Source organism: Labeo rohita, chromosome 7 (genome assembly GCF_022985175.1).
Source record: "Labeo rohita strain BAU-BD-2019 chromosome 7, IGBB_LRoh.1.0, whole genome shotgun sequence".
In the NCBI taxonomy this organism is placed as follows: domain Eukaryota; kingdom Metazoa; phylum Chordata; class Actinopteri; order Cypriniformes; family Cyprinidae; genus Labeo; species Labeo rohita.
In genome coordinates, this window is record NC_066875.1 from 4,551,410 (window position 1) to 4,569,348 (window position 17,939).

At 39.3% G+C, this 17,939-nt stretch overlaps 1 protein-coding gene across 3 annotated transcripts in view; it reads left to right on the forward strand.

The window, feature by feature from the left end:
• The first annotated feature begins 7,678 nt into the window (after positions 1–7,678).
• ppargc1a (peroxisome proliferator-activated receptor gamma, coactivator 1 alpha) overlaps positions 7,679–17,939 on the forward strand; it is a 44,586-nt gene continuing 34,325 nt past the window's right edge. Inside the window, exons 1-2 of one of the 3 annotated variants that reach the window (XM_051114039.1) lie at positions 7,679–7,941; positions 10,976–11,155. In XM_051114039.1, coding sequence (XP_050969996.1) covers positions 7,894–7,941; positions 10,976–11,155 — 228 coding nt within the window. In that variant the 5' untranslated portion in view covers positions 7,679–7,893. The remainder of the gene's footprint in view (positions 7,942–10,975; positions 11,156–17,939) is intronic. The other 2 variants (XM_051114042.1, XM_051114041.1) reach the window with 2 other exon arrangements.

The window sequence follows — 17,939 nt, forward strand, 5'->3', positions numbered from 1 at the left end:
CATTTCACAAAAGGCTCTTTAGTCCTAAAAATAAAGCTTCATTATTGCCATCAACGGTTTAGAGAACAGTACTTGAAATAACATTTTAATAATGGATTTTTTTTTTTTTTTTTTTTTTTTTTTTTTTTTTTTTTGGAATGGAACATTTTAATGGAATGGAAAGATTCCATGGATGTTAAAAGCTTTCTTTAAACCTTAGATGCCAATAAAGAATGTGTGTTAAAAAGTTTAGGCTTACAATCACTGTTTGCTGCTTGTACATCAGTGTCATTCATCTATCATTTCCTCTGATTTTAGGGATTAATCATGGGTAAGGTTAGGTTTAGATGTAGGGATGTGGTCAAGATTTAATTTTTGGATTAAAATATTGTTCCAGGGTCAACACACATCTAACTCAGCAAAATCAGGACGTGCATCGCCGCATGCTCAGGTACCAGCCTGTGCCACATTAAGACTAAAATAAAAAATGTCCTGCTAAAAAAACCTTGCTGCTCAAAGCAGTGTTTCATACTGTTGGACTTGTGATAGATCTGCATTGCAAAGCTGTGCTCATTTTCTGACCAAAATCAGTGGCCATTCTGATCCTAATGAAGCCTCGCTACTTTCAGACACTTTAAGGCAGATTACACGTTTGGGTATCAAATGTCACCGTTATTGGATCACAGAAGCGCTATATTAAGAACATTTCCCGGGTTTATCCATTCATTTAAGCTCCCTTCGTTTTCCCTGCTCAAAAAAATTCACTGAAAACTACCATTGAATCACCCAACCATCTCTACCTTAATTACACAGGAATTGTAGCGCTGGCACTTTACTGCATGACTGCTTTTGAGGCCAACTGGGCCGCCACTCTTTCCTCCACTACTTTAATGTACCAAACTATCCTCCATAGACTTCACGTGTCACAACATTAGTGGCTTGCCAGAGAGATATTCGTTAACCAAGGCATGGGAACTGCTGTGTAGAACGAAACTGAAGTCAAAGAAAGCACATCTCACCATGAAAATGCTTCTTGTGGTTAACCACTCGGGGAAAGATTTAACATTAACCACAGGCTCATGTAGTAATTCATACATGCGTTCTACAAACTAGAATGGTTAGTGTTTTTAAAGCTCAACAATTGCTTATACTGGTCTTTTTAAACTCACTAATGATATGTTTTCACCAGAAAAAAAGCTAAATATATTAAATATATTTTTCATAATACATATTATTCCTACATTATTATTTTGTCTCAGTCAATGATTATATTCATCAAAAAGTGCAAGAGTGACAGCATTTTCTTCATGACCATGAACTTCTGGACACCTGAACACTCCATGTATTGGGTTGAGTAGCTGTTTGTAATGCCTGATTAACCTCCAAAAAACATGCGTATGTATAAAAAAGGTATAAAAGGTCATTTGCATTGGTTTAGGCTAAGTTAGCATGCTAACAACTTGCAGTATAGGTTAGGCTTAGGATGCAGTGAGCAAAAAGTACCCTGACTTTTTTTGTTGTTGTATATTTAAATGTACTAAATTCCAGCTGCATCATTACAAATATGTGATTATAAATACCATACATAAAATTATCATAAACACATACAAATAATTATGAAATGGCATATATAGATGTGATTAAGCGGGCCAAAAAAGCACTCTGAAGTTCATTTAATTGCATTTAATAAAAACTATAATGCATTATTGTTTAATTGCAATTAACATTTTGTTAAAAGTCTGAATAATTACATTCAAGTATTTTCCCCCATAATAAGCATTATTTTTAAAAATGACACAAAATGTTACTTCTTTTTCACAAGGTAAAGCAGATTTGCATGATTTCTAATCAGGCAGACTCAACAAGTGGACCAAATTGTTCACGATATTGGTGCAGAACCAGTTTTTCCAGCCCAGAATGGTCTTTCCTGTGATGGACGCACACAAAACAGTCTAAGACTCAGCAACCCAGCAAATGTGCAACTCAGTTTCAATACAAAAGGAGCATTTTGTTTTGAGTCTTCCTTAACTGTATCAATCCACTGTTTGCCTGTGAAGCCATTCGTTCTCAGATCGTCCCATCAATCTCTCTCTCCTGTGGCCATCTATGAATTCATGTCATTTTCTGTCTCCATGATCTATATATGTAAATTAAAAAGCACTAAATCTGCATGTCTTCACTCGCAGCCCAGGTACGCTACAGTAATTTGGGGGAAGGGGTGGCATACAGGAGAAATTCCCTCTGTAAGGGGAAAAAAAGATGATGATACATTCTTTTTTATGATGCCGTAAGGGCTTTCGCCTGTATGCAAGCCAACAACTCACATGTAATTTTCCCTCTCTCCTCACGTGTTCTAAGAGCAATTAGATCGGTCACGAGCAGCTCACTACATTTCGATAACATTTCTAAACCGTTCTACCTGTGCACCTCCCTTCCCCCATTTTTCACCATTTCATGATACGATTTTAACATGGAGTTTCTTGCAGGCGCACCACTCAAATAGTGACCTAATTCTTCCCAAGCATGCCAACGCTGCTGAGAGAGCAAGAGAGGCAAACTCATCTTCTCTCACAAAGGGAGTCTGAGGTCTAATCATACCAGGACTACATAAGAACGCCCGCTAATGCGTTTCAACTCCTCCGTTTTAATGCCGATAACAAGTATGACCATTTTGATGTTGTGGCTTCAATCAGTTTAATTCCACTCAGCCGAGAATCGTCCTTCGCGTTCTGTCAGGAGAAAGTCATAAAAATATCTCGCTCGCATGCGAACGCATGTCATTCGGAGCTTGTAAACACATCCCTGCTAGTGCTCGTCTTCTTGCCAGACTCATGTTTTTCTCCATGCATCTTTCATGACTGCATAGTGATTCTAACGTGCCGTAATAACAGCCTCAGATGGGGGAGCTTTTTCCACATATGCTGCTCTGACAAGAAACCGGAGCCAGTTTTTACTTTTTTTTCTTTCCTGCTTGACCGTGGTATTTTTGTCCACGGGAGGCTTCGGTGCGTCAAGCTTTCTCTTCGAAAAAATATCACAGGGCTTTCCCACTGAGCCCACACTTCTCTCTTGAGTTATGTCCTTGGTGTGGATATGCTGTTGTGTCCCGCCATTGTTATTTCCAATTTCATAGCCGAGTCCTGGCTAGCACGCCCCAGCCTCGCTATGCCATTTACTGCAATAATACACACCGGGCCCTCCAAGGTAGCAATCGGCCACACTCCAAACCTCCTGTGAAATGGTTGAATTCGTCAATAGAAAGCCTTTTGTTCTGATAGACTAGGCTGAATAGCTTTCTTTGATTCCTCTCTCAAGATGACTTCCTTTCAGAGGAACTGTCTTCCATTTGCTGCTATTATTTTGGGTTTTATTGTATCCGTGGTACGTTGTGTGGTGAGGTGATGCATCTTAAGTGTTAAGTGTATTTCAGAGGCCCTTGTATTATCTCTCAGGTTGCTTTCATCTGCTTTTCTTATTTTGCAGAGGAGATCTAATGATAAGAACTATAAAAAGCTGGAGTGAACTTGTCATGTGTTCATTTGTTGCTTCTAGATATACTTGCCTACCAGATATGGAAATCACAGCAACGCATTGTGTTTCTATCATCCATCTGTGTCTACCAGTGAACACTACGGTATATTATGATTCAAAAGCACCGTCGAAAAACTAGACAATATTATATATTAAGAAAATAGTTTGATGCATACGTTTGTTTTGTTTCTCTATGTTTAAATTGAATTTGAAACACTGGGGAAGTATATATCCACAAAATAGCTTTGCGAATATAAGCACAGATGCCTTCAAACTGCAAGGTAAGCTCCCAGGGCTTTGCCCCAAATCTGCCTCCAAGTCCACGCTAATAAATGTTTTACAGTGCTGGTGTGTCTAAGCCATATCTAACATAGCTGTAATGTATTCCAACAGAATTACAAAGAATAAGAAAGCAGTGATTTAAGGTGTGCTTTGAATGAAACTTTATATTTGACGTTATTACAAAGTGCACTTTAATGAGCATGCTCTCTTTCAGTACACTTAAGTGGTCTTGTCTTTCATTAATACGTTATTTGTAAGTTGTTTTTTTTTTTTTTTTTTTTTGTGACCCTGGACCACAAAACCAGTCTTAAAGGAGAAGTCCACTTCCAGAACAACAAGATAATGTACTCACCCCCTTGTCATCAGTCGTAAAGAAACTGTATTTTTTAAGGAAAACATTTCAGGATTTTTCTCCATATAATGGACTAATATGGTGCCCCGAGTTTGAACTTCCAAAATGCAGTTTAAATGCGGCTTCATACAATCCCAAATGCGGTTGTAGATGATCTCAGCCAAGGAAGAAGGGTCTTATCTAGCGAAACGATATTTTTCAGTAAAAAATACAATTTAAATACTTTTTAATCTCAAACGCTCGTCTTGTCTTGCTCTGCCTGAACTCTGTGTATTCTGCCTCAAGACAGTGTGGGTATGCCGAAAAACTCCAATCATATTTTCTCCCTCAACTTCAAAAATCATTTCAAGATCATCCTACATTGCTGCAGAAGTCCCGACCCAGTCTTTGCAAAGTGAACATGCTAAGAAGATCAAACACCCTAAACAAAAAAGGTAAAACAGCGATATAGGACGATTTTGAAGTTGAGGGAGAACAAGAGTTGGGCGTTTTTCGGCATACCCTAACTGTCATTAAGCGGAAAAAAACAGGTCGGGAAGAGCAAGACAAGACGAGCGTTTGACATTAAAAAGTATATAAATTGTATTATTGTTATGAAAATAACCGTTTTAAATCGTTTTGCTAGATAAAACCCTTTTTCCTCAGCTGGGATCGTTTGCAACTGCATTTGGGATCGTATTAAGCCACATTTAAACTGCATTTTGGAAGTTCAAACTTGGGGCACCATAGCAGTCCATTATATGGAGAAAAATCCTGAAATGTTTTCCTCAAAAAACATAATTTCTTTACGACTGAAAGACATGAACATTTTGGATGACAAGGGGTGAGTACATTATCTGTAAATTGTTGTTCTGGAAGTGGACTTCTCCTTTAAGTAGCACGGGTGTATGTGTAGCAATAGCCAAAAATACATTGTACAGGTCAAAATGACCTTTTATGCCAAAAATCATTAGGATATTAAGTGAAGATCATGTTCCATGAAGATATTGTGTAAATTTCCTACCATACAAACATTTTTGATTAGTAATATGCATTGCTAAGAACATTTGAACAACTTTAAAGACCATTTTCTCAAATGTAGATTCTTTTGCACCTTCCAGATTCCAGATTTTCAAATAGCTGTATCTCATGTATCATAACAATCCATACATCAATGGAAAAAAAAATTACCCTTATGAATGGTTTTGTGTTCCAGGGTCACAAATATACTTTTAAAATTTGAAGTGCACTACAAATGCACATTTAATACAATTAAGCGCACTTTTTTTTTTTACAAGTGTATCTATATTATATTTCAGAATACATTCTGTTTATTTGAATGTGTCACAGTTTGGACATTCATTTACGTTCAGAACGTGCTGTTCATTTACACGTTTCATGCCAGCATGAACTACAGACTCGTGACAGGTTGTGCACTAGTTCTATCTGGAACTGAATATCTCCTCCTTACGGAAACGTTCAGCTGCCTGCACAAGGAAGAAAAATAAAAACAAATCAAAATCCATTTAAAAGGAAATCACAACAGAGCCATTTTTTTATCCCACAATTTCTTAATTGCCATAAAGAGAACAATCAGATAAGGCTTGCAGCTTGTCTGCATGAGTAAGAGAGAGAGAGAGAGAGAGAGAGAGCACACGAGAGAGCAGAAAGCAAAGGGACAGAGAGGGAGAGTCACGTGCCTTTACTACCATACAATGAGCAACCAACTATTTTCATCCCTCCAGCTCCAGCCTTGATTACAATATGGCATCAGTGTGTCATCTGTGTGTTGCATTAGTATTGTGTTTACGCTACCATGTAAGAACCATCTGAGATAAGAGTGGTCGCCTGTGGATAGAGCACATGCCTTCATTACACTGACATGGGATCAGCTTCCTGAAATACATACATGCACTAGGCTTCTGTTTAATACAAACCACTACTGCAAACCATTATTTGTCCAGCACATATTTTAAACTCTTTCCCTCAGTGTTTCCGTCATGAAAACTGATGAAGCCGCTGATAAACAGCGGGCTTTCAGCTCTCAAAAGTGGGCGGTCATCAGTGGTCGAGCTGCGTTTTGTTTTGACTGTGTACAAACCTCGTGTTTTGGTTTTCTCTATCTGTGTTGCGTATACATGAGCTGTTGACACTGTACACCTCGTCACCTGCTTGTCCCCGGCGTTCGAGGGAGGAAGAAAATCCGTCGTGAGCGCATTACACACTATCTTTCAGCCGTTATGACTCTCCAGAGCAGCCAAGCCGATGATGTTGCTTCGTTTGCGATGCCTCGATGTATGGAAGCATTACTTGAGAGTATAAATCACGCGAAGGGAGATGGGTGGGGGTGCTAAATGTGACACGACATCCAATGAGCTCGAAATGAAGAAGCCAGTCCCCACTCAGTCAGCCGGCGTATATATATACCATGAAACATAGTATTTGAGCTCACAGCAACCCCCTCGCACGCTTCTGACTGGGAGCATTCGAGTAAAGAAAACGCCTCGGGCTGTATAGATTCAAAGTATTCCGTGAACCACCACAGTCCTCACAACTTATCGACCGTGTTCTCATATAACCAACCCATTTATCCTGTCTTTATTTACATTATTTTCCGTTCGTGCTCGGAGATGAACGATACCGCCGCAGATCTGCCTAATAAAGAGGCCTAGAGCAACTGTTTACTTCGGTGAGCGAAAGTAATTAGGATTAAAAGCTTTTCTTAAGCGCACCAATATAATTACATTTGATATGGCGAATGAGGAAGCTGTTCGCAAGAAAAAAAATATATAATAGCATATCTGATGGATGCCCTGATGGGTAAAAAGTCCCGTCAGAGTCGTAAATTATCCCTCTGACCGCGCTGACCCATCTTAGCATCTAAACAGACAGCATGTGTTTTTTTTTTTTTTCTTTTCTGTTGTATCAACTGGATTTCCTCCACCGTTATATGCACTACATTGTGTCAGTTCATTCGGAATATGATTCCTAAATAAAATACTCGATGGGAAGTGGGAACCTATTTCATTAAGCAATTCATTAATAATCGGTTTTAAAATGAGATACTACTGATTTTGCATGTTTGAGCTACATAAATCCGATGAGACAGCAGTCTCACGCCTTATGCAACAGTTCTTTGATTATGTAAAGAAATCATTCGCGATGTCAGTAGCCTCATGATGTTTTTGATCTACTAAACAACCGGTCGGTCATTCGTTCGGGAATCGAACTGATATATTTGATTCTCGCAAAAGAACCTGCTCATAGGAGTCATTCGTTCGGGAATCGAACTGCATTGGTCACTGTATGTTCCACTCTGTGCATTCAGTAGCGGTGCTCCGGCGCCGCTGAATAGTCAGAGCATTCAGTACTGACTCCCGTCCGCGTCGGAGTAAGAATGCACGCGTTATGCAACCGAAAGTCATGAGACACATTCGGTTCCGGTAGTATTTATAAAACCGAACGGGTTCTTGGTTCCCAGCCCTAGCCGCTACTAGAGGCATGTTGAGAGGAGCGAGAGGTTTTATAGTTGGGGAAGATTTACTATGCGCTTGCCAGACTCCGCCTTCCTTACAGTACGTCATTGGCGAGTAACAGCGAAGGGGAGTCACTCCCCTGCCTACTTTTAATAGCTTTGTCATGTGATGGAAAGCAGTTGTAAGACAGGTGCCCTCGGTTCATTGTCAGTGAGGGGCGCGAGGGAACGAGTGGATTTTCTCTTTTGCCCGTGATTTCTTTTTTATTTTTTCGTACCGTCATTCAGGGGCTGGATGGCGTGGGACAGGTGTAATCAGGATTCGGTGTGGAGAGAACTAGAGGTGAGAACTGACGTGCAACTTATTTTTCCAGGGCTGGAACACATTTTTTTTTTTTTTTTTTTTTTTTTTGAGGAGACGGATCGCAGGAAACGTCCAAGACTGGCTGCGCTCGTAGTTCCCGTTATGTGAAGTCGAGCGATCCTGTAAGATGCGCGGAAGACACGGACGCTCCGAATGCACGGGAATACTGTGATAAAGTCTAATTTGTTGGCAGAAATTGTGTGTTCAGTGATTTATCTGGTCATAGCGTGCGGCTTTTCTCAAGCTGTGTCGGAGTTGAACAGTGACAGTCTACTTAGGATGTCTTGTCGTGGGAAATTGTGTTGACATGCCCGTGGATGGAGTGCGCTCGCTCGCTGTAACGCAGGTGATGATGAGACAGGTATCTGCTTCAGTGAGAGCCTAGTGCCACTGCCGATGTGCTGGAATTACTAATATGTTCTCGCGTCAGGTATTGTACATTGAAACTTTCCTTTTAGAACACAGATACAGTCTCGAAGAAGGCTATTTGCATGCATGCGGAGCGCCTGCTGGATTTGTTATTGGACAATACGTGCTGTAAATCGGGCTTCAGCAAAGAAAAGCTGCTGAACCTCGTTTACTTTTTATTTAGCAAGACCCCATCGCAGGGTTAAGCGTTGCTCCAATGCAATATATCAATAACGACTGCATAGCTGTGCATGACGTTTATCGTTGTCAGTGCGAATCATGGCATTTCGGGACGTTTTAGGTTTGTTTAAACGCGTTTTACGCGTGTTTCATGTTCGCTCGGCGAAATGTTAAGAGATGGATAACAACGTCGCACTTTCACCTAAATTATACATTATCAGTGCAGTCTATCTAGTATCTATCTAGTCGCGTATTGGTTGCAGTCTTAACCATTTCAGATATTCATAAAGCAGTGCTTTCAGCATGCTTAGCTGAAACTTTTACTCAGTATATAGAAAAATACCGCTGCGCTGTATAGGCACCTGTCTAGGTTGCAAGGTATGCAAGTACGCTATTGTTATATTCCTTTTAAAAGGTTAGTTAAGTGTGTCAGTCGGAGCATAAATCCATCTAAACACAATCAGCAAATTGCTTCTCGGTTCCAATTCTAATCATATAATTTCCAGGTGCCCACAAGTAGCTATGCTCTCTCTCTCTCTCCCTCTCCCTCTCTGTCTCTCTCTCTCTCTGCATGTGCTCGTGATTAAGCGTGTCCGTATTTTGGAGAGGAAAAGAGAGAAGGTTTTTAACAAGATGCCAGCATTTGATGCATGTGATTTTATCATCTGCTTACCATTGGTTGTCACCGGTTCGCCGGCGTCTATATATCTGTGACAGCGGAATGACAGGATTTGTGGCATAAATAGATCTAGATACCAATAATCAGTTTGACGTGCGATATTCTTTTTTTCATTTCTTTAGCTGCCTTTAAGCAAAGTCGCTTTTTTATTTTGTTGACTTATTGTGACGTTACATTTCTGTCAGCAGTAGCGAGAAAAGAGCAGAGTAATAGGATTTGGGAAGCGGTAACGTTATCAGTAGTTAGCGCGCTGACGGGAGCATTTCGCACAATATTTGTACAAAATAAACGTTTCACTGTTCTCTATGTGTCGCTTTTTCACAAATTACATCACTCTACAGCACCCTCCGCCGTTTGTCAAAACTCTATACACCTGTGCGCGCAGTCTCTCCGCGAGCTGCTGTTGGTTGAGCTTCCACTTCGCCTCTATTTTACTCACAACATACTCGGTGATATGAAGTACAGTATCTGACCAACCAGAGGGCGTGGCTGTGGCGCTCTTCCCCACGACGGCCCGCCCCCTCCCATCCCTCAGCCAATCACAGAATTGTTTGTTTTCTGGTTGGTTATGTTGTGGTTTCCTAAATGCAGCAAATGCTGTGTACACTGCTGAATATGCATTTTGGTTAGGCTTATTTTCACTTCATTTGGTTGTTAGTATGTTTAATTTGTAATAATGAATCCCAAATAGTAGCTTTTGCGTGGTAGTCACACAGGTCTCAATTACGTAGCAAAGTTGCACTCCCTATGAATCAAATAAAGGAAGAGTTATTGGTTACATCAGTCACACACTGTGCAAATAGACAGGTGCAGAGATCTGAGATATGATGACACATGCTGTGGACCAATTTGTCAAAGTTTTGCCTATAAAGACAGCTAAACTGATAGAATTAAGTGGGGAAAGTGTTTCTGTAGTTGTTTTGTAGAAATAATGATTTACTGTCAGTATTTCAGTGTTTATCATTCTAGCCTTCAAATAGCTCTACTAAAGGAAAACATTTGGGAGTAACTTCATACTTGAATACCAAACTGCCTCAAATGCCATGGTACATAGGTTTATTTTTTTATATTATGCCAGATTTATTAGAGGTAATGAAAAACATGCTTATATGTTGCTTCAAGAAACAAAGCATTTTACTAAGTATTATAATGCATAATGTTTTAAAAACCTGACAAAGCATCATTATCCAAGTTTTACATATTATTCGATTTAAAAAATGAAAAGCAACGTAAAAATAAATATGGGCTTTGTTTTAAATAAATGAAAGCATTGAAAAATAAATAGATTTGAGATGTTTGCCTTATTTTGCAGTTTTTCATTAAAGCAGTGGGTTTTTTATTTCACATTTGATTTTCTTTGTCTCTATTAGAGTGTGCAGGCTGTTTTGTTTGCATTAAATAAATGAGTTTGCAAGCTTATTCCAGTAACATGTTTATATGGAGACTGTTGCCAGTATGCAAGTTGCTGAAAAGCCTGACCAGCATTAAAGGATTTAATATCTGTTGATCCCACCGTTTGATACTGTTTATAGTTTGTGTTTGAGATCACGCAGATGATGCAAAGTAAATGTCAACAAATGGTAAACATAGTGAACTCCGTTTGAACAAAGCAGACTCTTAAATTGCCACATGGCATCATAACTAAACTGAATAGTGGTGGGTTCATTTCTACGCAAACACTGAATGAAGCTGTTTAACATCTTGGCAAATATGTGCTCAACAATCTCCTCTCTCTCTCTCTTTCAGTGTGCTGCCTTGGTTGGTGAAGACCAGCCCCTTTGCCCTGACCTGCCTGAGCTTGACCTCTCTGAGCTGGATGTCAGTGACCTCGATGCAGATAGTTTTCTGGGAGGACTCAAGTGGTACAGCGACCAATCAGAAATCATTTCCAGTCAGTATGGCAATGAAGCATCGAATCTGTTTGAGGTAAAGAGGGTCATGCGATGTGTTCTTATCTGATTGTGCATGCTTGTATATTGTAAAATTAGATATGATTCCAGCCTCATGCAGTTTATTGCACAAGTGTGGAATTCCTAACAAGCTGGGATAGTCAGTCAGTGCTGTTTATTAGTTAATAACAGAGCTTAACTCATTGGTAATGAGCATTTATACATGCTGTCTGATAATTGGGGGGGAGGTATTAAGATAAGCACACAACCTTTGTCCGGTACTTAAGGTCAGTGTTAGTACCTTTTACTACAATCTTGGCCACAAGCGCTGGAAATTATGGCTGTTTATATGCACATTCCTCCGTGTCCGCCCACTTTTCCCATTAATTTTTCTCATAGGGATTTAAAGAAAATTATTAATTTAAGAGTTATAAGCCATAAACCAGACCAACCAGATATGAGGTAAAAAATTGATGCAAACTTTGATTTGAAGTAAAAAAGTATTTAAAAATCAGTACAAAAACTGTACTTTAAAAAACTACAACCTTATGACGCACTGCAAATGACAAATTAAAAATGCTGGAGAAATATAAAACTACTGAACAATAATTTTACATTTATTGCAAATTATATATTATCCATGCAAATATTTAAGTAGTTTGAGAGTGTAGAGAAACTGACTGCATCATTCACTGGTGCAATTTCTAGTCTGCAGAATCATGGATAATGTAGTTTTTTTACTAGGAATTTTGCTGTTTAGTTTAAAAATAAGTTGGAATAATGTTGACTGAGGCCTCAAGGAAAGCAAATGCCACAGATTAAAAGCCTTGTAACTCACAGTAGGACTTTCTTTAATGCTTTTAATTTTAGTTTAGAATCAATTCCACTATAGGAAAATGAATGGCATTTTTACTTTACACTCTGTGGTGGTAATGGTACCATTTCCCAGTGGACAAATCAGACAAAGTCTGATTCATCGAACTCTACTGAACTCACCAGTGCACTTTTTGTTTATTTAACAACCAGTCTGCATCCTCACCTTGATCTGGTGGCTCCACTTTTAACTGGCTTGTTCCTGCCCGTGGTGTCATGTTGAAAAAGGGATGAGGTAAAACTTTAAACCTGTTGCACTCGCGCTTCTTCGTCACTGACAAAGAAAGCAAAGTCCAGAGTAAAAGAAATGAGGCGGCTGAAACAAAGCAGCTCTGGCCCTGGCTAGTTCATTATGTCTTATCTGGGCAGATAGAGAAGAGAAATGATAATGCTGCATTGCTCTGAGTGCTGGCAAATATAGTGCAGGGTCTGTCACACGATTTGGGGTTTTGTGTCATGGTGTGATAGGAGATTTTTGAAGGACTAGACTGTGTGGTGGGAGAATGGTTTTATAGGGCCGGCAATTACAAGTGGCAAAAATAATACTGTGTGTGGGTGCATGTTAATTAACATGGCAATAATTTACATGCATTGCTGCTCATGTAATAGACGTGTATTTGAAATAGATATTTCAGACTGCTGTTGTAGACCCAGATTTAAAATTTCAGTTTAAGCACAATGTGCTAAAGCAGCTGATCCTAGTTCAGTGAAATGGGACATGAGGTGTCAATAGTGATGAATGTGTGTATTGTATATGCATTTCCAATACTGGCCTATGTGGGTCAGTACAGTGCCCAAGAGCAGAGTGAAGACAGGTTAATGAATGGCCAGCTCTTGTGTAAAGCTAGTTGGCAGGACTTTTTCTTCCTCCCCCTGCACTCATTCAAACCCCTGGCAATGTTTTCTTAACCTGTCGGACTGCAGTATAGTTAATGGGTGGCCTAGCGAGTCCTGTGATGTCACACAACAGGCAGGCCACACACGGACACAGAGACTCAGCCCTCCTGTGCTGTTTAGGGTCTGACAGACCATGAGGCCATTTTAATAGCTTTTTTTAACAGTTTGGCCTTAGATATTTGTATTTTTATTCTTTGATTGGTATTTATGCATGATAAATACAGTAAAACCCCACATGTTTAACCCTTTAAAGCCTGACGTATAAAATAACAGTCATTTTGTTTTTGTTTGTTTTGAATGATTGGACAAAATATTTTAAAAATTGGCATTTTTTGCTGAGCATTATGTTTGATTCATCATGCTTTTATTGCTCATATTGTATGATATAGTGAGAATATGAAAGCCCAAAACACCTCCATTTTAACCAGATACCCGAAAGGAGCAAACATTTGCAATTTGGTGGATATTCTTGTTTGGGTAAATCAAAGAGATCGTTATAGTAGTAAAGCAGACTACCTACACAAAATGCATGTAAATATCATTTGTCATTTTGTATATTTCAGTAATATGTCATATGAGATGAACAAATAAATGTTCCTGTTAAACTGATACTCAAATTTGAATGTGATTTTTCGAAAAAAGATGCATGGATAATCAAGTAAACCTAAGTTGCTTCATTCCAGTAAGTGTTCATCTTGAAATATCAAAGTTTCAAATGACAAAGTTGCTAAAAACAGTATGAGCTATCAATCCAACGACAGAATGCATGTAGTAAATTGCACACAAAAGGGTTTCAGCAAAGTTTTGATCATGTTGATCATTTAGAGGCCTTAGTAATTTACATATCAAATATGATATAGGCTTAACATGCAAAAGCATCATCACATAGGCTTATGCATATATGCACAACGGATACACAGTTTTAACGCACGCTCGTATGCGACATGAAGCTTTTCTCACGATTAAGATTCATTATTTCATGTCTTACACTTTCCTGACATTTTGTACATGATGTTCCATTATTGCAGGGCCGTGTGGGGCAAGCCAGCAGGCAGATGAGAGTGAGCGATAGCAGCGGGCAGGGAAACGCAGCCTAGAGATTTCGTGTGACGTGACGGCTTATGCCTTTCAGTGGCAGTTCAGCCCTAGTTATCAAGCCCATCTCAGGGGCTAAAATGGATCTCTGGAGGTGGGGGCCGACAGGCAGCTCGCTCTGCCCCAGGGAGAGGGTCTGACAGCGCGGTCAGCCTGTCACCGGCAGCCCCTCTCTCGGGAACAGGGCCGTGGGGAGGTTAGAAGCACTCAGACATGTAAAACCATGTTTTGAGTCAAATAGATTTGCTCTTTTAGGCACTGGTTGAAAGTGTAGGGCTGCTACATTTGTATTGAGCTGCTTGTATTCCCCAAATGGAACATTTACTTCTCATGCATAGTGATAAATGTTAAGCTGCACACAAGTTTGTTGTTTTTTTCCCCAGAAATTTAAAAGCGAAATCAAGTTAGATAGCACTTTATAGGATATTTGCAGACTATTAAAAAGACAATCCATGGAAGATGCTTTAGTATAAGGCTGCTGTGACAAATATTGTAGCTATTTTGCTTGCAAAAAAGTACTATGGTGCTGCAGTGATGGTAACAGATCATTATACTGTTGTATCTTGAATAGAGAGAGATAGATTTGCAAAAATAAGCAATTTAGTCAAGATGTTGATATTTATATGGCCAAAAAGTGATGAAATTCTGATAGCTTGTAATGTGAACCAGTGAGATCTTTAGAACAGACTACTTCCATAAAATACATATAAATATCAGTTGTTTCAAAACATACAGTGCAGTGCAGTTCAATGATGATTGACAGATGTACAAATAAATGTTCCTATACATTATTTAACCCTGGCTCATTGGAAAAATATGCCTGAGCACCACTTCTGCAAAATGATATCATGTTGCCAGTATGTGCAATGCAAATGTGCAATGCAAGGTTGTACCAGGTGAGCAACCGAGCAAGTTTACACCGTCAGAAATGCAAAATTCAAGTTTATAAATCATGCACTATATGTTAAAAATGTTTTGAGGTCATAACATAATATTGTGTTTTTTTGTGTTTAATTTTTTTTTTTTTAAGTGTAGGTGCATTTTTGAAGTTTCACACTTATTTCCAATGAGTCTATGTTGTTTTTATTACTGATAATAAATAGAAAAAAATAAGTAAATATTATTTCAATTAATTTATAAAACACATTTTAAGGTATACCATGGTCCAAACATGGTATTACTATGGTACCACGTCCAAAACACTCTGATAATAAAGCATTGTAGTTTTTCTGTTAGTGTAGAATAGTGAATGAGCAAAAGTAGCAAGTTAGCCATTGAGCTGGCTTTAAAAATGGTGTTGGAATATAAAGACTTTGTCAGTAAAACGAGTAGTCGTTTACAGAATACCTTTCGATTTTCAGTCATTAATTCAAGGCAATTCCGCCCTAAACTCTAGCAGTCCTGTGACCAAAAACATGTTATAGGCATGTTTTAAGCAAAGGTCTAGTCCTAGATGTAGCCCTGATTTGATAAACAGGTAAACAGGTGACTGGAGTGTAACATGCTGTCTTTTTGGATGGCCTTCGGCGCTGAATCCAGGCTAGAGTTCTTGCTGTTCTCTCCACTGCATGGACAATGTGTGGAATGGAACACTCCCTGACTCCAAGTGATTGCCGCAGCCTTTTATTTTAAGGGCACTTGACACCTAGTCAAAATAACTCCCTGTTAAAGACTGTACTGTATTAGATCATCCAAGGCTCTTCGGTCGGGTCGTGTGATGTTTATATCCAAACACGAAACTATGCTGCCAGCGAGTGTTTGGAATTACAACTTGTTCATGGAGTGAAAGCACTGGCTGTGCTCTGTAAGGTGAATGCAGTTACCGATGACCGGTCAAAACTTTGACCAGACTTTGACCTAGCTATTGGCAATGAGTCAAAGTATGTATTTGTAGGTGTGTGTGTTCGGAGGCTCGGATGTCTAAGTGTGAAAGATTAACTGCTAAAATAAATCAGATGCACACTCAAGTACACACATTCACACTTGCACATAAACACATCCACATAAACAGGTCCTATTTGCTTCTTGCTCGTCTAGTAATTTGTAAATCTACAAACGGTCAAAGAGAAACCCAGATCAAATCGTCCAAATGTACTGGAGGCCTACGTCTCTCAGAAGACACAAAAACGCTCACAAGCACATCCACGCCGAGACGCACACGCACATGGTGTTAACGGTGACTGCTGATGGCTTCGCATTTTTAATTTGCAAATTTATGCTGACATTTGAAAACACACCATCAGTTTAGCTGCACAAGTTCAGCTGGGCCAAGCATATTATCATTTTGTGCTGTATAATGTGATTTCCTCAAGTGAACACTTACACGCACGCGCACTTGTACACACACATGCTCGACACTTTGACTTATCTCCTGGCCGTGCCTCTCGAAGCGCAAATTATAGGTAAATAACTAGAATTACAAAGCACATTAAACATTCAATAAGACTATTTGTGCTACAAACTGATTAAATAATACTACAACAAATACCAGTTTGCATAATCAAGTGTTTTATACTTAATTGCAAAAATGACTTTTAATAGTTTTAGTATTAAGTAAGAAGAAGAACGACAATGCTGGTTATTTTTTATGGTTGTATTATGTTTAGTCACCAGAAAACTAACTAAATAAATTAACTATTCTGTTGTTTTAGAGTGAATCTAAATGGTTTTAGTGAATTTCCTTAGTTATATCTCTCATTTTGCATTATCTGCAGGCACTGTCATTATTAATATTTTTTATTTTATTGCAGCTCTTTTTCAATTACCTTTTTTTTTTTTTGTATTATTTTTACTCACATGACAACTAAATTAATTAGCTATTCTGTTGCTTCAGAGTGAATCTGAAAGCTTAAGTGAATTTCCTTGGTTGTATCTCCAATGTTGCATGAGCTGTAGGTATATTTAGCCGTATGTCACGGCTCCATCCTGCTCCCAGAGGGCCTCCTTCCTGCAGAGTTTAGCTCCAACCTACTCCAACACACCTGCCTGGAGGGTTACAGTAATCCTGACGACCTTGATTAGCTAGTTATGGTGTGTTTAATTAGGGTTGGAGCTGAGAGCTGCAGTATGGCGGACCTCCAGGAAGAGGATTGGACACCTAGATAGTAAATAGGTAGTATTTTTCCTGTCTATTAGAGTAGTAGCATTGGTGCCACAACTGGTCAGTGCAGGTTATCGGTTAGGGCTGTTTCGGCACACATTTGAAGTCTGTTTCTCATATATAGAGCATCAAAAAGAGCTGGGCAATTTTGCAGCCGTACCAGGTCGACCTCTTAGTTGCAATAGTCTCGAAATGTGACAGAGCCCTGTCATCAACAAGGAGCCTCTGAAGTTTTGGCGGTGGAGCTTGTCAAACAGCCGTAGAGAGAGTCTGAAATCCAGCGGGCATAAGCAAATATATTCACTTTGCAATGAAGGGAGGGGAAAAAAGCAAGGGAGCGTGAGGAGGAGGGAAAGAAGAGGGATGGTAACATCACTTGCAGTTGGAAAATAGTCCCCGCAGGGCATGTTTGGAGAAGCACAAGTTAACATAAAGCTTGTTGCTCGGCTTGCTTGCGTACTCTTGCATTCAGTTGTTGTCCTGTGTTCGTTTCCATGTTTTTGTCATCTTTCTCTGTCCACACAACCATATTTTTTATTCTCTCTTGCTTGCTTTTGCATCCCTTGCTGTCTAAAGCGGTAGTTGCATGTGAGATCTTTCTTCGGGGGCCTGTAGCCTCAGCTGATCTTGATTCTTAGCCACCTGATGCTCATCACAGAACCAATTTAACACCCCACACACCCCTGCGGGTGAGAAAGAATGGGGGGAATTTGTTACCAAGGGAATTTGAAGTCTGTGTCTGCAAGAGAAAGAGAAGGAAAGAGTTTTTTAATTACACTGTCTGCCTGTTATTGGTATTTATTGACATAAAAGACCTAGTTTGTTTATATTAGTATCGCATGGACCAAAATTTCAA